Source organism: Poecilia latipinna, unplaced genomic scaffold (genome assembly GCF_001443285.1).
Source record: "Poecilia latipinna isolate Pla-1442-1.1 unplaced genomic scaffold, P_latipinna-1.0 Scaffold295, whole genome shotgun sequence".
Lineage (NCBI taxonomy): Eukaryota > Metazoa > Chordata > Actinopteri > Cyprinodontiformes > Poeciliidae > Poecilia > Poecilia latipinna.
In genome coordinates, this window is record NW_015112911.1 from 171,680 (window position 1) to 196,803 (window position 25,124).

Below are 25,124 nucleotides of genomic sequence, written 5' to 3' on the forward strand. Positions count from 1 at the left end.
CTTATAAGCTACCGATGTTGGTGTCTATTTTCAGCTACGTACATTCATTTTGCCCCCCAAAAAATGTCCACGCCTCCGTCTGGTAATCATTTCTCAATAGATGAAAGTCCAGACTCTCCATTTGAGGCAAAGTGTAAAACAAGGAGATGGTTTTTATTAGGCTAACAAAGTGCACTAAAAAGTAAATGTTGCATTCTAAACATGAGTGACACTGGAATTTAAAAGAGCCAGGAATAAATAGTGAGAATATTAGACAACAAAAATAAAAATAATCTGCGGTAAACACAACTAAGAAAGTTTCAAACTTATTTGTTAGCTTTAGCAAACATTATGCTGGATGAGAGACTTGAATCCTGAAGCCTTTTCACCCAGACCGACTTAATTTTCCTTGAAGAATACAAATCAGAGTTTGGAGAAAACAAGGAAGGACAGACAGAGGAAACATGTCGGGTCCAAAATGTTCAAACTGATATATTTGAGCCAGAATATAACTCTAGCTTGTGTGCTCTAAACATTTTTAGCGTTGATTAGCATCTGTGTTACTCTGTTTGAAAGTGATCCCTAAATAAAGCATGATTAAAATTGATTATTGAAGGTTTTCAGGTGATTGATCTCCTTTCATGTTTGCTGCTTGTAAACGGCGGATTGTGCTGGTATTGCCTCAGCTTGTTATATGGCATGCCAGCGCAGATGTCGTATAAGTGACATATAAATCCAGTGTAATAAAAAAAATAAAACATTCTCCAAAGTCCATAAACAGATTAGAGGATTTTGTTTTGTGACTTTTTCAGAGCAGAAACTAAATGTGAAATATGTTTGCTGCTGTTTTTATTGTCTCACTGCTGGTTTTGACTAAAATGATGCCGATGGTAAAGCTTGCACTACTGGTGAAGACTATCCTTTGGAAAAAGTAACTTTTCTAACTGAAAAATAATTTTTACAGATTTTTTAGCTTTCCTTCATTTTATAATGATTCTCAGGGCTGCGTATCTGCTGAGCTCATTATGCGAGCTACGTCTAGGTGAATAGCTGGTAAAAACATTATTACAGGGTTACCAGAAGAGCAACGATGTGACGACTTCCTGAAGGCGGAGTTTCAGAAAGAGCGGGAGTTTCTTAAAGAGACAGAGGCCCAATTTCAAATCGTTAAATCATGAAGTAAAAGTTCTTTTATTTCATATACTAACTGCAGTTAACAGAGTTACTTGATTATGCTATAAAATGGCACTATCTGCCTGGAAAACATATAATACTGCCCCTTTATAAACATGAGGTTTAGCCGAAGTTATAAAGAGGCATTTTGTAAGATCCAAAGAGACACTTGTGGCTCCGGGTGATCACTTTATATGAGGTAATGGTGAAATACGGTTGGTTTTTCTGCTCAACATCAACCCTTCTGGAGCACAGCTTTCAAATGCCAGGATCAGTCTTTGTTTTAGAAATCCCATGCCGTCCATGAAACCACTTTGAACGCATCTTGCCAAATGTGCTCCGAATTGTGTGGAAGATAAATTATAAAGAGTCATGTAAGTCAGTGCAGTTATGAGCTTGCAGACTTTTGCAACATTTGTGAAAAGCACAGACAGCTTTCCTAATGCGTGAACATGTATTAGTTTCAAATTTCCTTCATGGAATTGGTTGAATCCCGTTTAACTCATCTGCATAACAGGACGCAATCTAATGCTGATGTGTGCTTGATATAGAAAGATCAGAGTGGTTCATAATAAGTATGCACGGTTATAAAGATAAATCTGAAAAGTTTCTGAGTCAATGATTAACATGTTTTGAACATCAGTTTTGCTTTGTTGAGACTTCATAACCCATTTTATTTTGTTTATTTCCTTGGCTATTTAAAATGTCTTCCAGCTCATTTCTATTTCATAGTAAATTTACTACTAAGTTGAGTACTTTTAACTGCACAGCTTTGGCCTGGATGGCGAAACATTTAATGTATGATCTTAATTAGATCATACATTTTAGCTTGACGACATGAAAACATCACTCTGACTCTGATTATTCATCGTCAATGAAATGTGAAAGGAAATCTTGAAAATTACATAAAATTTTTCACTTCAGTTGCAGCTTCTGGTTTAATCTTTAAAATAAGTATACTAGAAAAATGAATTTCAGAGTGAAGGGGAGAAAAGAAAGCACTGCTCCCTCTACTGGTAGAGTAGGAGTACTGAGGGGTTGTGAAAGGAAGAGTTCACTGAGTTCAGTCGGTCTCAATCTGCAGTGGAGATACTGATGGAGACAAGAAGTCAAAACTCTTATTTTTACATCAGAACCAAAAAAACAAAAACAAAAGAGAAAGTCCTCGTTTCCACTGGTAGAGTTTGCTGTCGTGTCGTGCAGGAGGTGTTCCTAATGAGAGTGTGTGTTTGCTTGGCAGGAGATGGTGGACTGGTTCAATGCCATCAGAGCAGCCCGGTTCCACTACCTGCAGGTGGCCTTCCCTGGAGCGAGTGACGAGGAGGTGAGAAAGATGCACTTTGATCCAACACGTTTCTGGGAGCCAGGCTTATGGCTCCGGTCGCTGCCTCAGTGACGGTGGTTCATGTTTTAAATTCAGACTGATTTCCCTGTAAAACCTAAAATGAGATGATATTTCCTTAACACACATTTTCTCTACCAGTTACATCTTCTGTTTCTAATCCTTCAGAAACGTTCTATATGGGCGTCTTTGTTTGGTTGTTGATATCTAGATTAATTTGCTTATCTTAAATAAAAAGTTGTATTAATAGAATAATTATTATTTTTAAGGCCACTTACCATTATTTGATTTTAAAATTACTCATATTGTTGTTGGTATTAGTTGGTAGGTGTAAAAAAAAAAACAAAAAAAAAAACACAAAAATAATGTGCAAGATGGGGTAAACCTAATTCAGTTTAGGTTTTTTATGATGATACTTCATTTGCACTTTTTTAATATTTCATGCAAATCTTAAATGTTTTTTGTTTTTTTTTGTAGCTGGTGCCCAAACTAACACGGAACTTTATGAAAGAAGGCTTCATGGAGAAAACCGGCCCAAAGGTTTGTATTGAACCCAAAGTAAAACTGAAAGGAAATCAATAATTTATATTCAAGACAGTGTTTCAAGGCTGCTTTGGGTCCACTTCTCCTTTGTGTATATGTGTGTGTGTGTGTGTGTGTGTGTGTGTGTGTGTGTGTGTGTGTATATATATATATATATATATATATATATATATATATATATATATACACACACACACACACCCCCCCATTGGACAGATCAATAATACATTTTAGAATATTTTTTTTATCGTGAGAGAACTTTCTGAATTACTGAAGCACCTCAAAGAAAAACTGCCTAGAACATAACTCCCTTCAGCTGAACTCTAGGAGAACCAAGCTTCTAATCATCAACCTGGAGAGCATGGCTCCTCTGATCAGATGGATAAAGTTCCTCATCGAGCCAAATCCAAGAATTTTACATGTTGTTTTCGCCCAACCAATGTCCCTTGAAGGTCCCTCAAAACAAGTAGTCCAAAACTTTTCTTTTTGGATCATTTGAGAAATAGTTCATGTCAAAGCAGGAACTTGAAATGCTAATTATTTTCCTTGTTAATTTACTTCCTAATTTATCTACTCATTACCTTTCCCTTCTTTACTTCTGCCAAGCATTGTTGAAACCACTATTTTCTATGTTGAGTGCAAACTGCAGTTCAAAAATGATTTTTCCCTCTTTGTAATTTCTCTGTCTCGCTCTGCTGCAGCACACGGAAGGCTTTAAGAAGAGGTGGTTCACCATGGACGACCGGCGGCTCATGTACTTCAAAGACCCTCTGGTGAGAAAAGACCAGATTCCGTCCAGGTCCTCTAGAGGCCTGACATGTTTGACTAACGGGACCCTCTCTGTTCCCCCACCCCCTCCCAGGACGCCTACGCCCGGGGCGAAGTGTTCATTGGCAGCAAGGAGAACAGCTACACCGTCCTGGCCGGCTTGCCCCCGTCCACGCAGGGCTACCACTGGAACCACGGCATCACCATCGTCACACCCGACAGGAAGTTCCTCTTTGCCTGCGAGACAGAGGCCGAGCAGCGCGACTGGATCGCGGCTTTCCAGAGAGTCATCAATCGACCAATGAGGCCACAGGAATACGCAGGTTGTTATTTGGAATGTTGGACAGGTGCAGATAGGAATGCGGACCGAAACTGATTTTGATTGATTACCCCATCAAGTCCATCTACAGTGACACATTGTTCCATTTTCTGTGGTTGCATATTTTTTTTCCTTCATATTTCTTTAGTTAATTGTAGGTTTTTGCTTGTTTTTTTTCTGTGATTGCAGCATTTTTTGTTTGCATCGTTTTTGTGTATTTAGAAGTTTACGTCCGTCATGTATTAGTTTGTACCTCTCGGTCGCCATAACATTCACACTGAGGAAGGCTGCATGTGCATCGGTTTGTGTCCGTACCTAATTTCCGTTTCCTTCATTGTTTGTTTCAGTGGAGGCCCATTTTAAACACAAGCCTTGAAGCCTACAGCAAGTCCAAAGTCATCTGGACCAGCCCAGTCAGAGAGATGAGAGACAGCCCCCCCACCCCGCACCGCACAACAAGTGGGGAGGCATTGGGGACCGGTCTGGGTAAGGAGGAGGTTTTTGGAATGGGCCGATTAAAAAAGAAAAGGAGAACAGAAGGACTCCAGTCTATGTTAAAGACAATGGTTGGTATGATCTAAGGTGGAAGGGTAGAGATGATGTCTTTTAATACTGCTCTTACCAACTTTGTGCTGTACATTGTCATACCAGACCCCACTCCCTCTCCCTCTTCTCCTGCCCCTCAGCCATGTGGACCTCTCATCTGCATCAAGCTACCCTTACACCCCTGGATTTCATCTTGTGAATGGTTCTTTCTGCCTGTGATCTAATGTAGCTATGTAACCTAGAGTCATGTCACTGGTCGCGTAATGAAGACGAACACGTTGTTAATTTATTGAATGTACAGTTTTCGACCACAGTGTCTTAATCGTGCGTGTGGAATCGTCATGTTTTCATTGAGGACTCTTGCGAGGTCCAACCTCTGGCACTGAAACCCTGGGAAACCTGAATTCTACAAAGTGCTGTTAACAACAACCATGCCTACAAACAAAACTTGCACACAAACGCTCAGTGAACACCACCTGCTGTTAACGACGGTGGAGCAGGCTGATCCTCCACGTCCAACCAGGGTCCCTTTTAGAAAACCTCCACCCCAAACAGAAGCTGCGCCCTTATTTATTTGTACTGTCGAACATACCATGTCATCGTGGGATGCTAATTTTTTGCTGCTTTCTTGGATTGTAATGTGACGGGATTGTAATTTGTAGAACACTTCTACAAATGTTCAATTTGTTCTTTGTATCTTGATTCAAAGGCACACTGTTTTGTTGATTCTTGCATCGTTGTGGGAAATAAATTTGAAAAAATGAAAACAGAGGAACCAGAGACAAGGTTATAATATTTATATGTTCTGTGTCTCATTTGTTGTTTGTATGGTGGCCCAGAAGGGACAACAACATGCAAAAGTCCCAACGGAAGTTATGCTAGCAAGTTTAGCATAGCTTCCTTTGTGGTTTCCTTTTACTGACCCTTGTGGGTCACCGCATATTTGACAGTAGAAGTGTGTGACACTGCATATTTTGATATCGATAACATACAAAGTAAATACACTGCCGGTATTGCCAAAACTGATACAAATAATTTAATTTTGACACATCGCCAGCTTTTAGGTGTTAAAGAATTTTGTTAAAACTATTGGAATCAACTGGAACGCTCTCCATAGTCGAATTCCACAGATTTAAGATTCGGAAGGCGTATTTCTTGTTTCAATATGGTCACTCCGCATAATTAGCTGTGGTGATGACAGGTTTACAAGACATACGAGTCTAAAATCATTGTTACATGTAGCGCCTGAAACTGGTGATTGCTCGTGGAAAGTAAAACTTAAAATGAGGTTTGTAATAGGTACTGCAAACGATGTTTACTGGCGTCGCCATGTTAAAATCCCGACTTCTTAACTATAATGCCGTTACCTCGGGTCTGACGTCAAACCCAGCTCCCATGACCAGTTCCGTATGGTTTCTCTATGTCGTTGGTTCTAACTTCCGGAATAAATAGAAGGCAGCATCACACTCACGAAGGCTGTGTCCTTCAAAGAACCGCGCCTATCACAATCACAGTACCCATTTCAGCAGTTAAAATTCACCTTTTATTCAGGTATTAGTATTTTGAGAAACGATACCAAGGACATTCTAAATGTTAGGTTAATGCCTAATTTGTCCAGCAGATGGCGCCATTAGACTGTGTACGCAGTTACTCCTCCCATGTTAGAATTACATTTTTATCCTTTATCCTGCTTACACTGTGTTTAACATATGCCTCATTTCCACTAAGAGGTACAGAATGGGTTGGTGTGGTTTGGTATGCTATTTTGTATGTTTCGATTGTAAAAGTGACCCATAAAACCGAACCATACCACACCATTCCTGGACCCACTTGAGTAGTAGGTCTATAGGACAATGGAATGGTAAAAATGTCACTGTGTGTGACAAGAACAAGATACACTAGTGCTCATGTTTGTTGTCACAATAGTATGAAGAAATGTTAGCAGGTCAGGCTTAACCCTGTCTCACCAACGAGAGTCCAACTGGCAGTGGAAATGCTTTCCTGAGTACATTGGACCATAAAACAGTGTGTCAAACAGCATCAACCTGTGCTGTACTGCTCAGTGGAAACGAGGCAATAGAGGGACACCCACTCTCCACGAGTGTGATAACAAAAAGCAATAACTCAAAGCAAGTGAAAGATATCTATTTTGCAGCTGAGAGCCCTTGATAGATAATTACCTTGGGCAGTGAGGCATAATACCCATCACTAACTCTAACTCTTTTCTCATCAACAGCTATTTGGTCGAAAACTGTCACTGGCAAATTTATGGGTCTCAAGTTGCAAAGACCCGTCATCTCATAGTGTGAAATCTACTAGACTGCGGTCAATGTTCTCCTTTAAAAGTCATGATGATTTGGACGTTTTCTAATAGAAAGAAAAGTGGGCTAAATGACTGCCAGTGTACCTGCCACCTGATGATCTCCCTCTCTGAGACAACCTTCCACAGGATTCCAGCCATTGCAAATATAAATTTGTCAATGCGTCTTCTGTCTGGCTGTGCTGTTGTTGTTGGCTGCCAGGTTCTCATGGTAAACTGCTGAGACAGAGAGCCAGTGAGCTGTACGTGCCAGGCAACAGGAAGAGTTTAAAATCGGGTGGGACCTTTGGCTCAGCAGACCCCAAATGTTCATACTGAAAGTAATACGTCCAGTCGGTCATTGGAACACGGAACAAACATCTGTTACCAGGCAGATGAACCTTGGTGTAAGAGTATGGAACCAAAAAGGGGACATAGACTGTCTTATTTTAAACAAATGCAAAAAACGGTACTTGACCAAAGAGACCAAAATCTGAAAACATAATCAAACATTTTTTTCTATCCACATAAACATTATTAGTCTCCAATTGGGGAAATTGCTCAATCTAAACAGCTCCATTTAAATCTTATAAGAAATTCTAAGCAAATTGTTTTTTTTTAGTGCTTTTATTTGTTGGCCCTAGTTGTAAACAGATCCTCTGAGCTAAAGTCTACTGTGTCTGCACACCATACAAAATGCACTACAAAACGTCTTGTATCAATAATATCTGATTAAAGCCTTTGGATGCATAATTGTTACCTACGAAATGTTATTCTTATGTAAAGTGACACTAGAATACTTTGCAATAAGGCACACCCTCTACAATCAATCAGAACCATTTTATTCAGCTGAGGTCCCACATTAGATAAATCATCTCACAAATTGTACAAGTTTCAAAAAAATAAATTCTCAGATTTTTTTCGTGCAAACTGGAAAACTTGTAAGCAATAACCAAGGCACAGAAGACAAGAGCAATTAAGAGATTCATTTGATTAAAAAATATATATACCATGAGATTACAGCAGGCTCACAGAGACTCTTGTTGGACTGTCGCCAGGCAGCTTGTTGATTCAAACTTGCTTTGAGTTTGAATGTTTTCACAATGGCAGGTTGAGTTCCTCTGCATTGGTTTCTTTCTAGAGTCCAAAGCATTCATGGTAGATTACCTGGACACTTAATATACCTATAATAAATTTAAAAAATACCTGCAGAGAGGTCAACTTGTACTGAATGTTTCACTATTAGAGATGCAGGAATTATTGGGAGCCATGTCATCAAAGGTTCCCAACTTGCTCAAGTACGTTTAAGAAACTGTCCTAAACTACTGCTACCTGGACTGGGTTAAACTCTTCATTTGTTATCCCCATTTTGTACCCACACTATGCTGTTTCGTTGCTTCCTGTCTCAGTTTTATAACCCACAAACAAAGTTGGTGTCCATCAGGGGTAGAAGGCTCGAGCCCGGTCTCAGCCTGTTTTTTCCTGGCCTTGAGCTCAGTCTTAGATTGTTATGTCTTAGTCTTGGTCTCAGAAGACCTGCTCTTGCTCTTGCTCTTGGTCTTGGAGAGTGCGGTCTTGGTCTAGCAAGAACCAGTCCTGACTTCATGCTTGGTACCCATGTACTTAAACAATGGCATAGCAACATTTTCTGAGATATTTTCATTGTACATTGTACAGTACTTAGGACCACCTATTTGTATGTATTTTACTTTTAAACTCCATTTCAACCAGTTGACTCTTATCAAATATGACAGATTATGACTATTGATAAATTTATATAACTATGAGCTACTTCCATTTGGCAGATATTATTTATTAGAATGACATCATCACATTGCCAATGCCGAACCCTGGTGCATAGTGGGTAGTGGCAGATGTCTTGATTGTAAGGATTTTTTAAGGTTCAGCTAACTACAAAGGTATGGAATGCCAAATGAATTTGAGTTTGGAGAATTTTATTAATTTACCCTTTCAAGACATCCAATTTCAAACATATTTCTAAGTTCTTGTCAGTCTTCAGATTTTTTCTGCATGACAACAAAGGCCTGTGATGTTTTTCACATCACGGAAAACAGATGAGATTTTGTTTACTGTCTGTGAGCTGCGGTTGAGTCTGAAGGCAGACTTCAGTCCCTGTCAAGGCCTGGAGAGAGACGCGTAGACGGGCTGCTCCCAGACAGAGGGAGGACTGCGTGGAGGCGGCGCCAAGGCCAGGCTGTTGATGAGCGGAGCGGCATAAGACCTGCGAGATGAGTGAAGGTACGGATACTGGTACAGGCCGGCAGGGTAACCTGAAAACGCGCCAAAGAGGCTGGCGTTCTGAAGGTCAGTGTAGTCCGGCGGGTTAGGAGGAGACACAGAGGTGGAGGAACTAAGAGAGGTGTACTGAGGTTGGTGCGAGGGCGGAGGAGGTGAAGTAGAAGAGGAAGGTGACGAGCTGCAATGGCTCGGGCTCATCTGCTCCATTTTGATCTGAGGTTTTTGGCCAGTGTCTTCCTGTGGTACCTCCGCCGATGTCCCTTCAGGTGTTTTGAGGATACAGTTGACTGAGCTGTTGGAGTGAGCTTGGGCACTTTGGGGGATGTATGATCCATTCAGGCTGCTGGGTTCCATCTGGGCTGGAAGAATTGTGATGTGGCTGTTTGGGGGAAGGTACTGGTCCAGCTCGTGCACATCAAAGCCATCCATGGTGCCGATGACCTCGGTGCTAAGCTCTGAAATGTCCACGTTGCTGAAGTCGATGTTTCGGTTGGAATGGATAGCGGTGCTACTGTCAACAGGACGATGGGCATCATGCTTGTTCCCAGCATGCAGCTCAGTTTTAGGGGTTGTCGGGGGTGTTGGAGGACCATGAGGTTGACCTAAAGACAGACAAAAAACATTCAGTTTTTTTCACTTTACATAAAAGATTGCAATTGCTGAGATTTTGTAATCTCGTCACCTGGTCTGTCTGGATTGTAATTCTTGGGTGCCTCTCCTTTACCACCTAGCCGGGTCAACCCAGCTTCCGTCTTATAAAAGCCCTGCTGGGGCTGGTGTTGTGGTCTTTGGTCCCCTTGGCCTGGTTTAGCACTTTTGCGTCTTCGAGGTTGGTATTTGTAGTCTGGATAGTCTCTCTTGTGTTGCAGTCTCAGCTTTTCAGCCTCCTCAACAAATGGCCGCCTTTCTGTTTCAGAGAGAAGTCTGAAACAAAAGACAGGAAGAAGTGACTGAACAGAGGCATTCTCTCTTCAAAGCAGGCTAAGCATTATCTCTTATTTAGGAAAGGCAAAGACGGGTATTAGCATTACTGTTTGTGATTTAAAAGTTGGAGCATTTTCCCATCATACCGTTTGAATGGTTTAAATCCTTTAACCGAGGTGCTAAGAAAAAACTCCAAAGTGTTCATGTTTTGTTTTTTTGTTTTTCATCTGTATGGAGCATTAAGTAGTCCTGCGCAACCCCCAACTGACTTATTGCTATGCATTGCTAGTTAGCGGTTTGATATAAAGTTAGTGCATTGTTTCCTAACTTAAAACAAACATCTTGGAGCAACACCAATATATCTTATCAGGCTAACATTATAGCCTGATATCAAGCTAACATTATAACCTGATAATGTTGGCAACGAGCGTCTACCACAGTAACCTTACTAATTAACTCCAGGTTAATCCATTTGCCTTGATTTATATTAAAAAAAAAAACACTGAAAGACTGTGACTCGAAAAGAGCAGAATATTAAAATTTGTGAGTAGTTGTAAAATGTTCCACATATAATGGTTAGTGAATGTTGTCACTCCTTAGTGGTTGGTGTGAAAAGAGAGTCTTTCACTTGTAATAGTGCTTTTATTTCCGCAAAACTTATGTTACATATTTTTAAGCTTAAAAAAGCTTAAAAACAGAGACTGAAACATTAGATGTGGGTTATTTTTCGATTGAAACCTTATAGTTAAATTCTGACATTAAGATATAAATGACACACAACCTTTTGATGGAATGACCTCACAGAAATCATGTGCTCATATATGTAATCGGTTTTTAATATGTGGAAAACAGACTATTGAAAGAAGCGGGTTTTGTTTTTAACATTGCTTTAGTTTTATCTCAGACATATTGTGATGTTTTAAATAGGGACAACATTATTTATGTAAATATGGATCAGCTGCTGTGTAAAATACAGTTCAATACAAATGTCACAACAATTCAAAGGCCCATAAAATGGCATTTGCAAAAAGATGTTTTTTATTTTAGGTGGTAGATATCCACTTCTGTCTTGGATCTCCATGATTGTGTCTTCCTGTTGGCTTCAACCACTGGGTGTAACTAATCTAAATTAATGAAAAATTAAGGAACCAGGAAGGTAATAAATTAAATTTAATTCGATATTAACGGACTATAATCTTTAAAAACAACCTCACTTCAAAAATTCTAATCTCACTTTTCTCATTTTTCAAGTAGTGAGCCTCACTCATTAGGCTCAACCCTACAATGTAAAATTTCAAATTTTCAATTTTCAAATTCCAAAAATCTCCATCATATCTATGTCTATTTTCAAGAATAACTTTCTGTGGACATTTTGGGCACTTCTTGTCTGTTGTGTTTTGCTGTACTGTCGATCTTACCCTCCTTATATTTTTGCTCTCTCTATAAAATCAGCCACTCACCTCCAGAGTTTGCCCAGCGTCTTGCTCAGCTCCGCGTTGTGGAGGTGCGGGTACTGGTCCGCCAGTTTCCTCCGCGCCGCCTGCGCCCACACCATGAAGGCGTTCATCGGCCTCTTCACGTGCGGTTTGTTCTTCAGACTCCTCTCCCCCTGACTCGGCACGGGCACCAGCGACCAGTCGTACCCTTTCAGCACCTGCGACACCGCGTCTCGGATGCAGGCGGGGAACCGCTCGTCCCCCGGGGAGCTCTCCGCTCCAGCGAGCGGACGCGCCACCGCCAGCGCGTCAGATACGACGGGAGAGTTCCCGACCTCCCGGTCCAGTTCGTGCCGGGGCGTAGAGCCGCCGCTGCTCTGTGGACTGCACGGATCCTCAGTAAGTATGCTGTGCGCTTCAGCCATAGTTTGCAACTTGGCTTATTTTAGCGTTTCCAAAGTTCGCGGAAAGCTCTCCAAATGCGAAAAAGCGCGCGGTTATGACTGGATCGCCACGAAAACAAATGAAGTTCCCTCACTGGAGAGATCTGGCACGAGGCTGCCATCCCCCTTCACATTTACCCCAATGTATGACAACTTTGACAAGCTCATCGAAAAGTAAACGCTGCAATCTCTCCACCTCCATCCGCTATTGGCTTGCACAAAAAAAAAAGAAAAAAAAGGGGACCTCCTTCCCCAATTAATTGGAAAAACAACGTCAGACACAGAATTCCAAGTTTAGAAAGTCTGCAATTTTGAAAACTGTTAAGTAATAATAATAATAATAATAATAATAATAATAATAATAATAATAACTGCAGTCAACTTGGACTCTTATTCTCTCTAACCTTAAATATTTACTTTGCCTGAAGATGTAAGTCTTTCTATAGAGGCCCAAACGTGCCTCAAAATAAGTTTGGACCTTCAGATTTCGAGACACAACATGCATTAGGACTTATATATCACTAATAATATTTTTCTAAATAAGTACAAATGGACATTTTGTAAAATATGTGATAGTAATTATTATTATAAAAACATTTCTGTCACACTTTTTTCTTCCACTGAACTTTACCTTGTTTGCTTTGGGATACAGAACTCTCTAAATAATGAGCTTCTTTAGCGGTGAACCTTAGTTGCTTACTCTCCTTGAGGAAGGTGTCAATGGCTGTCTGCTGGAAAACTGTCAAGTTGGGAGTTTTACCCACCAAAACTCTTTGTGGTGCACTGCAGCAGCAAAGGAACCATAAGTGAATAGCACTGACATAATTATGAAATATAGATTTAGCAATATAATTCCTGAATATCACACTTACAGTCGTATTTTATACACAACCTGTCTAAATAACTTGTGACACTTTTAGTAGTCGGCGTACTTCAAAAATTTTTAAAAACAACCTTTTGTAATGATCTGCTACCTGAGATCTGCTACGATCTCTGTATATCCTGCTATAATAATGACATATAAACACACAACTTAAAAGAATAAATGATTGTGTATTTTTCAAAATCAGTTTTCTTTTTTTTTTATTTTACAAATTTCTTATTGTTCCTTTTTTTCTTTATTTAAAATATTAAGGTAATTTTTTTATTGGCTTTATCATTACATAGGTCTTTGTTAATTGTCTTATTATTATTTTTGTTTTTATGGTTTACCTGTCCAAATAATTTATATTATATTTACATGTTTGAGGATAATGTTATTTATTTGTTTATTTGTTTATTTATACTACTACTACTACTACTACTACTAATAATAATAATAATAATAATAATAATAATAATAATAATAATAAAATTTGTCTTATATCATATATTTTTCAGAAAAAATAAACCTTTTTTTATTCACTTCCGGATATGTTTTTGTCACGTGACGGAGAGCTCCGTAAACATGGCGACCAGCGCTGCAGCTACAGAGAGCTCCGTGAGGAAGAGGCGCGTGGACAGCAGGAGGACGGAGAAGGAGAGAGTCCCTGGCGGCTCTTTAGACGGAACTGCCACCAATGGAGACTCGGAGAAAAAGAAGCAGTTTGTGTCCTTACAACCCGGAACTTACTGGCTCACTCGTATTGTGCTGCTGCGCTCAGTCGCTTTCATTTACTGTGAGTTTCTCTGACTTCTCCAGAAGAACCGAACCGTGTTCGCTGTTTCACTGCTTCCTTTTCCAACCCAAAATTGCTCAATAAATTTCTTCAAACTATTAGAACCACGAGCGCTGTAGTTTTAAAGCCTACTGTATTCTGCCCTCAATATCACAGCTGTCAGCATCTGTGTTGACTATGAACCGTGATTACTCCGCAGTTAATGTGTGCGGGTTGTAACATTGTCATACATTGTTATTGTGGTTGTGTTGCTAATGGTGAATCTTAATTCATACGTTACAGTTTTGGCAGCAACATTAGTGTTTTCTATTGTAGCCTACATATTGCAGGGTCATTGTACTTAAGGACAGTCAATATTGCTTTTAGAGAGATCTACTGTGTATTAGCTTAGATAAAAAAGCATTTCTGCTCTGGAACAAAATCGATCAGCTAACTTAATGTTAGTGCAGTCATATCATCCCCTCAGGTGAAATTATGAAACTCCAGCTTGAATGAATAGATTGATTGTGAAAAAGCATGAGCACGTGCTTGGGTTGGAGATGGGTCAAAACTGCAAATATTGACTCTACACACAAAAAAACATTAATGCTAAAGTTTTCTTTTTCATTCTAGTTGTGGCCTTTACAGTTGCCTACAACCAGAACAAACAGCTGATTGGAGAGAATGGGCTAATGCCTTGCAAGAACTACCTGAACAGCGTCAAGCGCTATGTCGGAGGAAAGATCGGCACGTCAGCCCTGGCATACACACCTTCCATCCTCTGGTTCTTGGACTGGACCAGCATGGACGCCAACCTGGACTGCATTGCCTTGCTTGGGATGGCGTTGTCAGGGTTCGTCCTGGTGACAGGGATGGCCAATATGGTGATCATGGTGACTCTGTGGGTGCTTTACCACTCCTTGGTCAACGTGGGACAGCTGTGGTGAGTGTATACACACACACGGCGGAGCCTTTATTAGCTGAAAGTAGCTAATAGACTTGACTGTAAATGAGACGGGGGTGTGATTAAGTCTGCTGGACTTGAACCACATTGAAGTACTGCTGCCAAAAGTGGGTAAGCTTTGCACTGGTGGCAGCAGGATTGTGTCTACAGATAAGTGTAGGGTTGCTTCTTGTAATCTATTTAATTAAATGTCTTTGGTTTGTTTTAGAAGCCTGCTTTGTTGAGGTTTATGGTTTACTTCATCTACCATTTAAAATGGGATATGATTTAGTGCCATCTAGTGGCAAAACTGCAGATGACATCCAACTAAGTGTGGTCCAGTTCCTCCTCCTGATGCTACAGTTGTGACTCATCTAATCAGGTGTAGAACATATGTATGTGTAGGAGGAAGTAAGGACACAAACAGAATTACACTAATAGAAACAGCAGTTGTGATGATGTAAGGTGTTTTGTCAATGTAAACCTCATTGGCTAACTGTGTATTCATCATGCCATGGCCTCCATAGGAACAATAAAAATACATTTGGTTATTTCAACACGTGTTAAATTTTTACGCATTTTTCAAAAATGAGAGCAAATTCTTATATTCGTTTGTATTTTGTCTTTCTAGGTACTCCTTTGGTAAGTGAACATCGTACTAGCTCGACCAGGGCTTCCTTTGTTTTTCCTTCTCCAAAAGAAGACGTGGATTGGAAGCATGAGAAGGAAGGTCCTGATATAATTTTGACCTTCTTCTCTCAGATTTGCCACCATCTAAATAACATAATGCCAAAAATGTGCATACCTAAAAAAAAACTTCCTTTTAAATACTGATACATTAATAATACTTGTTCTGCCTTTTTTCATGTATCTCTTAAACTGCTTCATATTTTCTCAAACCTACCAAATATTCAGTCCCCTTTTAGAAGTTTAAATCTTTAAATAGCAATTCACTTGTTTCCGTTTTAAATTATTATATTATTTATTGCAAAAAAAAACAACAACAAAAAAACAGAGATTTATTTCATGTACTGTACTGCGTAACTTTAAAGCTCTCTTCCCCTTATGGAGCCATATGAGACCAGAAAAAAGGACTTGATGTCTGATGTAATAGCAGGTTTTAAAATGTGGATATTTTTAGTGCGAAGGTGTTTAGAAGATACAAAATCCATCACTTAAAATGCTTGTAAAACGTTGGATTTCAAAAAATTGAAAAAGATAGAAAGAAAAGTTAAACAAACCAAATGATTATAGAGGGAAAAATAAATATATATATTTTTAAATGAACAAAAATCGCCTTGTGGGTATAGGGGCTAAATCATTATGTTTTTGTAAGCTAACTGCTATTGGAAGCAGATCTTATTCAATAATTATCACCTTGTTTCATTAAATTTGTAGTTGCGTTCAGCATTTTTTTTTCTTTCCTTCTTTTTTTTATTTCGTAAAAATCTTGCACCCAATTTCTTACAAATTTCTTACAAACAGCTGATTTAATGCTAAACTGAGGAGAATATACTTGCTAAGGCTACGTGTGTTTCAGTTAACCGTGTCTCTCCATGGTAGAAATTCATGCTAGTATTTTGTAGCAAAAACAAAGGCAACAATTCAACAGTTGTGTTCAATTTTCAATGGAAAAATACTCTTCTTCAGCAGAGAGTTAACAGTCCTGAGAACTTATCAGACAGGAGTGTAAACTACAGACCACTGAGTCTGTGGCACAGCTGAACCAAAGAAATAACACAAACACGAGCATGTTTGCCTCGGTAGCTCTGCTTTCTGTCCTAAGTATTAAAAAAAAAACAAAACAAAAAAAACAAGACTTGAGTGTAAAAATAAATATCACTGTGGTAAATTTCTGCACTGCCTGCATTAAAGAAATGTGACATCACAACCAGGCCTGGGCAGCGTCGTCTGCTTTACTGTATAAATGTGCTTGTCTGTGCAGGTTGGGAGAGCCAGCTGTTGGAGACGGGCTTCCTGGCCGTCTTCCTGTGTCCGCTGTGGACTCTGTCCCAGGTTCCCAGCAGCTGTCCCCCCTCCCTCGTCTGCATCTGGACCTTCAGGTGGCTCATCGTTCGCATCATGCTGGGAGCTGTGAGTCAAAATCACTATTCAGTCCTTCAAATTGATCGATCGCGTGGAACTCCAATAAAAATCGCTAAAGTTTGTGTTTGTAATATGTAAAAAGTTCATGCAAACATTGAGCAGATGGAATCATTCTGGTGTTTGTCCTCCGAATTTTAAAGCGATACTTTGGAACCGCTGTCCTGCTCTAGCACTCTGCCGGTGTTTGGTAAAGCCAAGCCAAATATGTGATCGACTCAACAACACAGCGCCTCTTTTGTCAGATTTCACGGGGATTTATAGAGCACAGAGCTGGGGTTTATTTGACAAGTCGTCGCCACCAGCCGAGTGGGACTCCTCCCAGCAGGAGCACGGAGAAAACTCAACACCCCTCCACTTCGCTGAAACACACAATCTACTTCACATGTAAACTCATCGGTAAATTTAAGGTTCTCTTCCAGCCTAACCCTACTGAAGTCACGTCATATTTTAACGCTGTTCTGGTGGCGATGTACTCAATAATATCTATGGGGTTTTGCCTTGAAACTGTTCAGACTGCAAAGAAAGTGTCTGCAACAAAGTATCTGCAGCTCTGGAGTGAAACAGCTTGTTGCATCAGCAGCAGGCTGGGATGGTAGCAAAAGTATAGCAAAATGGCTTACTGAGTAATTCTCCAAATATGTTTGGTATGTTCTCAGACTAACGCTGGATTGTGACACGTCAGGCTCTACGTTTTACACATTTTCATTTTTCTTCTCCGTTTTTAGATTTTAAAGACCTAAGACATGCTTAGCTTTGCTTTCAATACAGCCGGCTGATCCAGATACAGTATTTGTCCCATTTAGAGTCGATAGTTGGTGTTTTAATAGATGATTTAAAAAAAAAATAAAAATCCTAGCTGATTATGAAAAATCTTGATTAGATATATACTGTACCTCGAAAATGTAGTGTTGCAACCCAAAGCTTCATTGTAACTCAAGGCTGTTTCCCTGACAGAGTTACACAAAATATGTAGTGTTTGTGAATAGGAACAAAAATCAATCAAAACATTAAAAAAATACAAAAATTTGAAAGGTATTGTGTGAATTTGTATGCAGTCGCCTTGCCTTTACTCTGTTAGCCATTAGGGGTTCGCTGACTGATCGTCCCCTAATTCCTTCGTTTTGGTTGATTAGCGATCAACCAAAACAGCCTTGAGCTGCACAGGACAGCGTAAAGGTGAGTTACACCCCTAAATCCAATTGAGAATCTTTGATTACAGTGAAGCCAGGCTCATGTTAGTAGCTTTATTACAAATTAACAGCGTCATGTTGGTTGAGGTTGAAACCTTTGCCAATTACTCAGTGTAAATGGAGCAGTTTCCATCGCATCATGCGGTTTATTTAAAGGCCTGTTATTGTATTGAAGACAAGACTAAATGTTTCTTTGGAAGGTGGTCCAATCCTAAAAACTCCTGCCATGGTGCCCTATTGGTGTCACATGCTGACAGATTAGATTATTCCATTAGTGACATCTCTAAGTCTTTTAGCCTCTAACGGGCTTCCTGCCAACATCGCCCGGTGTTGAGCTTTATCCATCTTCCCATAAACTCAGGTGAACTTTTGTGTCGCTTCTGAAGAAAATAATGTGAGTGTTATGCTATGCTAACATGCTAACCATGTGTCCCTGGTGTTTTCAGAGAGAAGTCCAATAGTATTCTACTATTAGAGGATAGTTGTGTAGGCTTAGGTCCAGCTATCTCTCTACCTGGTGCTCCATTTTTTTCAGTCCAGTTGTAACTAGTGAAATGTCTGCGTCTCATGACTGAAGAGGATAAACAGCATGATATTGGACCTCACCACCTCCACAGCCAAGCTCCTAATCAGAGAGAGACGTTCTGCTTTTTCCTAAATTCAATCAAACAGGTTAGCGGGCGCCTTACTGTGCATTCCGTGCCCAGCCACATGACCAACTGATGTGTCAATATCGGCGGTCTCGTGTTTTGGATAAGATGTTATTTCCTAAGCTGTTTGAATCGAAAACAGCCACACAAGTGAAGATGCCTTTATGAATCCCTAATTTGTTCATATAGTGCGAGTCTCGCAAACTGGGATCGGGTGTTTTGCAGATATTAGATGAGATCTGATGAGACTCTGTCCCATTGAAGATTGTACTGTCAGAGCGATGAGATGTCTTGTGGTGGTAGTTATGTCTCTTCCTACTTATGTGACTACAATTCACATTTCTGTGGTGACAGCACTTTCATTTGGTGGGAACGTATAAAGTCACATGTTTTGGTATATTGGAACTGCTCTTTTGGGTGAGTAGTGGTGTTTGTCATGGAGCTCAACCATGAAATCCTAACTGGAAACTGAAACCTTAGTATTTCCTGTGATCAAGTGTTTTTTGCAATCAGTCAAGGGTTTTTACCCCTGTGTCCTTGGGAATATGGTGGCAGTTGTTAATAGAGTCTGTGTTCTCCTCCCAGGTGGCGCAGCCACTGTTATATCTTGGAAGATTTAAGGCATTTGCCATCTTTTAGTGTCTTTTTCCTTGTTTTTGACAATGAGCTCATCTCTGACATTTTTGGATAATTTTCTTTGCTTAGGAAAAAAAAACCTCTGGTCTGCCTAAAAACCTAGTTTTCAGTTTAGTAAAAGTGAAATCTGATGCGGTTCGAAAGCCAAGAGGACCAGGAACCCTTCCAAAAGCAGGAAGCAAACTATAGCACAGTGCATTCTGGGTGAATGCTACCAAATCCAATGATGGAGTCTAATACTAGTGGGAGAAATGGCTCTTGGTCTTTTGCTAAAAACAAAAGGGAAATCCTATAAAAGCTAAAATCTGACGCCACGCCACTATATTACGCAAAGAAGCAAGTTGTGATCAGTGTCTTCTTTTTGTGTCATTTCCATCTGTGGTTCTTAAAGTAGCGCCACCACAGATGAGGAGGTGAACAAGTTTTTCAAAGGGTTTGCTTCGTTTGACAGAGGCAGTGTGAAAGCAAAACACACAAAATGATAATGTAACAATTTTGGTCCACAGTCAAACAGAGTCTACCAGACTATCAGATGTGAAAAGACTTTCAATGTTTAATTTGAATAAAGCCCATGTAATATTAGTTTTTATTTCGTATTCAAGCTTCCAGCTGTGACTTTAGGATGATGTCTAGTTGTTTTTCACATTGAGTTCAGTGATTGGTTTCTCTCTTTGTTCAGGGCCTCATTAAAATCAGAGGAGACCAGTGCTGGAGAGACCTGACCTGCATGGACTACCACTATGAGGTGACTCTTTATTTATTCCACTAAGTCATTGCACAGCAGTTTATATAATATTGCGATGAGATTTGAAGGCATGCTTTTACTTATTAAAATAATTCAATCAATATTTTTTTGTAATCTTATTTTGTTTCATTTTGTGTTTTAAAATATTTTCTAAAGTGAATAAAAAGTAATAAAATAGTTTCCTGGGCTTTCAGTCACACCCAGGCAGCTCACATTTCTGCTCAGTCATGATCTGTCCACACCATCCTGGTCTCAGATGGAGGAAGAGTGCCTTCTGTAATGATCGAACACATGACTGGAGAAAATACACACAAGGCCAAAGGCATGATATCAGTTGTATCATTATGAAAGATTGTTGCTTTATTGAACATGTTAATTACATTAAATGTATCTCAGTTAAAACACCCATGCCTGTTTGTTTTGCAAGTTTTGATGTACTATAATGCACAAATGTTTTGCAATTCAACTCTCTGGGGACTGCGCATGTTTAGGCCAGAAGTCAACGGATGAGTGTAGCTTTCTAAAACTTAAAATTGTATTCAAAGCAACACGGTCAGAACTCATGATGGACAGCTTCACTGGTTCCTTCTGAGTGAAACAAAATGAATCTTTTATATCTGTCACGTAGCAGAAAAACTTTTGAACGGTCTTGTTGCTTTGTGAATTTTATGCCTTGCTGGGTCAGTTTCCTTGGTCCAATTTCAGCTTTCGACACCCTGAGTGCTAATGTTGATTTACACACACGCACACACGCATTCTAAGACCGGAAGGCCATGGCGCCAGCTGACGCCGCGTTAACCCCTTTGGCACACTGCTCCCTTTCAGACCTGCAGTGGGACTGCAGGTTTCCTCCTGACCCAACTCTCAGGGGTTACCGTGGCGATGAATTGCAGGACAGTTAGTACTTTGTTCATTCAGGGTGGGTTGTCATTAACGCACCATGTGGAGATTTAGGTCCCTCACCTGTTAAATAATCCAAAATTTTCTTGCGTTTTATTCAAAAATACAATAAAAGTATTGATCTGTTTGACAGCTGCATAATCTTTTTTTTTCCTTTCCATCTATATTTGTGCTATGTTTATTTTTCCTGACCTAACCCGTGTCTGTTTGCCTGTTCAGCCAAAGCACATTTTGCATGGACAAACACTGAGAAACCTCTGAGTGTTTGCCTGGGTGAAGGTGCGGCCGCCTTCATTTAAATAAGGTTCCATCTTTATTTAGTCTCGGAAAAGTTCTCCTCGAGGTGTGGTGCAGAAATGACTCCCCTGACTCACTCTCAGTTGAGCGCCAAAGCAAAGCAGTGAAATCTTCCATCCTTAGCGTCAGCACTCCTCACAGATTGAACTTGTTGGCTGTAAACTTTCTATTGATCATGCACTGAGTCACCATGACCAATTTTCGTAGAGCTCTGACCTGCCAGTATCATTTCTTTTTTTTTTTTTTTTAATAATTAGCTAAGTACATCTTACAGAGACATGTCTGATTGCCTTGTAAATATCTCTAAATATCTTTCGACAACATAAATTAGGTTCTCTCCTTTTGTCCTTTACAAGACCAGATTGTAGTTTACCATTGTTATAATGGAGACCTAAGCAGTTTTCCTGTGAATGATCATAGTTTATTCACATTAGGACCAGAGGCGACATCACACTGTGTGAGCAGCAAAATAGAATTTCTCTGTACTTGAGGTTAAAAAGATCAGTCAACATTGTAAACTCTCTAGCATATTTCATTAGCATTTAGCACAGTTGGGACTAATCTCAAGCATTAGTTTGTGCGTTTATTTCTTGTAAGGTGAGTAAATCTGAGATTAAAAAAAAAAACGGCCAATATTTTCTCACCCAACTTGTTTTGTGACAGATAGTTGGAGGATACAATGAAGCGAGTTCCTGTTGTTTGCTTGAGGCGTGAGATTGTCATACAGTAACAGTCACAACAATATTTAATTTCACTCTGAGATAAAGTATGATTGAGCCTAAGAGTATTGAATTGAAATGTGTCTCCAGACCCAGCCAGTGCCAAACCCCATGTCCTACTACATGCACCGCTCTCCGTGGTGGTTCCACCGCTTCGAGACACTGTCCAACCACTTCATTGAGCTCATTGCTCCCTTCTTCACCTTCCTGGGTCGGCAGATGTGCATGGTGAACGGAGCCATCCAGATTCTTTTTCAGGTAACACACATTCAGTGTGTGTTTTTTTGTTGTTGTTATTTGTTTAACTGTACATTGTACCCACTCTGTTCTGTGGCTTTTGTTTCCTCTATCACCCCTTCCTGGCCTGCAGGTAGTCTTGATCATCAGTGGGAACCTGAGTTTCCTCAACTGGCTGACCATTGTTCCTAGTTGGGCCTGCTTCGATGACGCATCGCTAAGCTTTCTGTTTCGCTGCGGCTCCAGAGCTAAGGAAGCGGTGCTGGAGATCCAGAAGAGGAAAGTGACCGGACAAGCCCCCAAACCCACAAAAGGTGTCTTTAGACTTCTTTTTTTAATTATTATTTTGTATAATATCCAATAGATGCCAGAAAAGGCAGTGTGTTTGGCCATGGTGGAAAGAGAACTACAGTAAAATACAGTAGAAATGAGTAAAAGGGATCAACACTACGAAAAATTATTTAAATTTGAAGGATTTTTTTTTAATAGAGCAGGCTGTCATGAATGTAAAAAAACCCCACTCTTCTATAACTAGACTTATTGCAGATTTACTGTTTTTACTTTATTCAGTTTAAAATGAGCTTGTTGCTGTAGGTGGGAACTTGTTTTAATAACTCAAACAGAGCCAGAGTGGGATTTTGTAGGAATAAAAACAGTTTCTGTGGATTATACAGAGGAGTTGAACATGCAGGAGTGGGAAAGAACCAACATAAACTTGACCACTGCTTTGTGTCACTGTAACATTCTGCCAGGCCATCAAGATTCAGACCCAGCAATGATAAATGTTCCCGTTTTCCATTGTTGGACTTTCATTCCCACAAGACACCCTTGATATGCTGTGTTAACACACACCCTCTGTGTGTGTGTTAGGCATGTTGATACGGCAGGTGGTGAACATTTCTTTGGGTGTTCTCATTGGCGTCCTGAGCGTGCCAGTGGTGATGAACCTGTTGAGTCCACGGCAGGTGATGAACACTTCCTTCGACCCGTTGCGTATCGTCAACACCTACGGGGCTTTTGGAAGGTACAGTTTGGAGGATTTCATTACATGACCAAACATGAACACTCCAATTTGAAGACAGGCCAAGTTTATTTGTATAGAACATTTTAGCAACAAGGCAGTTTAAAGTTCGTTATGCCGTAAAAATATTATACAGTCACCAATCATGAAACAAGAAATAAACAGTTTGTGAAATGCCATTATCAAGCAAGTATACATCAAATATATTGATCAGTGTTCCAGTTATGAATCAAAGGCAACTCTAACCAGGTGGGTTTTTGGCCTTGATTTAAATGATCTTGGTGTTTTGGGAGTTTTGAAGTTTTCTAGACATTTGCTCCAGATTAGTGGAGCGTAGAAACATAATGTTTGGTTCTGGTTGTGGTGATGCAGAGTGGACTAAAACCAGGAGACCTGTGTGGTCTGGAAGGTTGCTACAAGGACATGTCTTTAATGTAATTTGGTGCTGCTAAACTCTTAGGAAAGGGGCATACTTTATTTAAAGTGAAACCCATCTTTATCTCATTTAACCTTTTTGTTTCTCTATCCTCTGGGAAGCATCACCAAAGAACGGACTGAGGTGATCTTCCAGGGAACTCTGAGCCCAGATCCCAAAGACCCTGAGGCGGTTTGGGAGGAGTACCAGTTCAGGTGTAAGCCAGGAGACGTGTACCGACGGCCCTGCCTCATATCGCCCTACCACTACCGGCTGGACTGGCTCATGTGGTTCGCTGCCTTCCAGGTGTGATAACTTCTACCTTTCAATAGAAGTTACTTTTCTGTGCCAAGTCTGGAATAACACTGTGTTTGCGCAGACCTATGAGCAGAGCGAGTGGGTCATCCAGTTAGCTGGACGCCTGCTGGCCAACGACAGCACTGTCCTCTCGCTACTCGACCACAACCCCTTCCAAGGCAGAGACCCCCCCAGGTAAACACACATGAGCATCACCAGCTTTGCTTTCAGAATTCACTTGTAAATCGAGCTATCTCTGCTGAGCAGAGCACTTTTTGTCTTAGGGCTCCCCCTGGTGGAACAAATAACAAATTGTATATATAATACAAATTTAAATTAAAAAGGAAATAATAATTTAAATGTTGTTTGCAGTTATTGTTAATAAACCTCATTTGCTTTTGCAGCTCCTATTTAAATCTTTATCTTGGATTTGGGATCAAAGTTCAGCTGTTATTTGAGCTTTTGAGATTCTAATCAGCTGGTTCCAGTTGCAAAAACAAAAAACACCTTGGTGACATGGTTGTGCAACAGAATTATCTGAAGGTAAAAGAGTAAGAGCAAAACTCCTTCCAGCTCTCCAACATACAAAACCAGAGGGAATAATTGTCCTTACAAGCAATTCCTCAACCACAAAAATGATTAAAAGTCTATACAAAGGACTAAGGTAACAGAGAAACTGCAATGGCACAATTCTAGAAGAGAATAAAATACTCTAAAATATGATAACTCCAACAGTTATTATTGTATTGCAAACAATTTTTGGGAAAAGGGAACATTACCTGTTTGCTCCACAGCGGAAATCAAAAACATAATTAGATCGGTGACCGTTCTATGCTTCTGCTTTGTCAGATGGGTTCGAGGAGAACACTTCAGGTACAAATTCTCTCAGCCGGGCAGCGCCAGCGCAGCACAGGGCAAATGGTGGCTGAGAAAACGCATCGGAGCCTACTTCCCTGCCGTAGACCTGGAAGGACTCAGAGGCTACTTCCAGTCCAGGAACTGGCCTCACCCACACATCCCACCAAGCAGGAGCTGAAGTCAAACGGGATAAAAAATAAGTCATTTCAAAGCAGTTTGGAGCCAAGGTTACACTTTATGCAGATGACATCAGGTTTCTCAAGAACTGCTTGATGAAGTTTTCTGACTCAGAACACCAGTACAACTATTCCAGGGGTGTCAAACTCCAATCCTCAAGGGCCGCTGTCCTGCAGTTTTTAGATGTGCCACAGGTACAAAACACTGGAATGAAATGGCTTAATTACCTCCTTCTTGTGTAGATCAGTTCTCCAGAACCTTGCTA

At 40.2% G+C, this 25,124-nt stretch overlaps 3 protein-coding genes across 3 annotated transcripts in view; 2 read left to right on the top strand and 1 right to left on the bottom strand.

The window, feature by feature from the left end:
• LOC106948584 (arf-GAP with dual PH domain-containing protein 1) overlaps positions 1-5,465 on the top strand; it is a 35,844-nt gene extending 30,379 nt beyond the window's left edge. The window contains exons 7-11 of the mRNA XM_015034334.1: positions 2,393-2,476; positions 2,972-3,034; positions 3,739-3,810; positions 3,900-4,128; positions 4,472-5,465. Coding sequence (XP_014889820.1) covers positions 2,393-2,476; positions 2,972-3,034; positions 3,739-3,810; positions 3,900-4,128; positions 4,472-4,500 — 477 coding nt within the window. The 3' untranslated portion in view covers positions 4,501-5,465. The remainder of the gene's footprint in view (positions 1-2,392; positions 2,477-2,971; positions 3,035-3,738; positions 3,811-3,899; positions 4,129-4,471) is intronic.
• Positions 5,466-7,790: 2,325 nt separating this feature from the next.
• Positions 7,791-12,246, bottom strand: LOC106948583 (transcription factor Sox-8-like). Its single transcript, XM_015034333.1, has 3 exons — positions 11,613-12,246; positions 9,911-10,152; positions 7,791-9,830 (listed from the first exon to the last, which is right to left on the bottom strand). Exons 1-3 carry the CDS (start codon positions 12,011-12,013, stop codon positions 9,106-9,108), a joined length of 1,368 nt encoding a protein of 455 aa, XP_014889819.1. The 5' UTR covers positions 12,014-12,246; the 3' UTR covers positions 7,791-9,105.
• A 1,232-nt stretch (positions 12,247-13,478) lies between these two features.
• lmf1 (lipase maturation factor 1) lies at positions 13,479-24,956 on the top strand. The gene is made up of 11 exons (XM_015034332.1): positions 13,479-13,689; positions 14,302-14,611; positions 15,243-15,253; positions 16,557-16,705; positions 19,873-19,938; positions 21,945-22,112; positions 22,225-22,405; positions 22,962-23,115; positions 23,650-23,833; positions 23,907-24,019; positions 24,674-24,956. The coding sequence occupies exons 1-11, from the start codon at positions 13,479-13,481 to the stop codon at positions 24,858-24,860; spliced, it is 1,734 nt and encodes a 577-aa protein (XP_014889818.1). The 3' UTR covers positions 24,861-24,956.
• Positions 24,957-25,124: the final 168 nt, after the last annotated feature.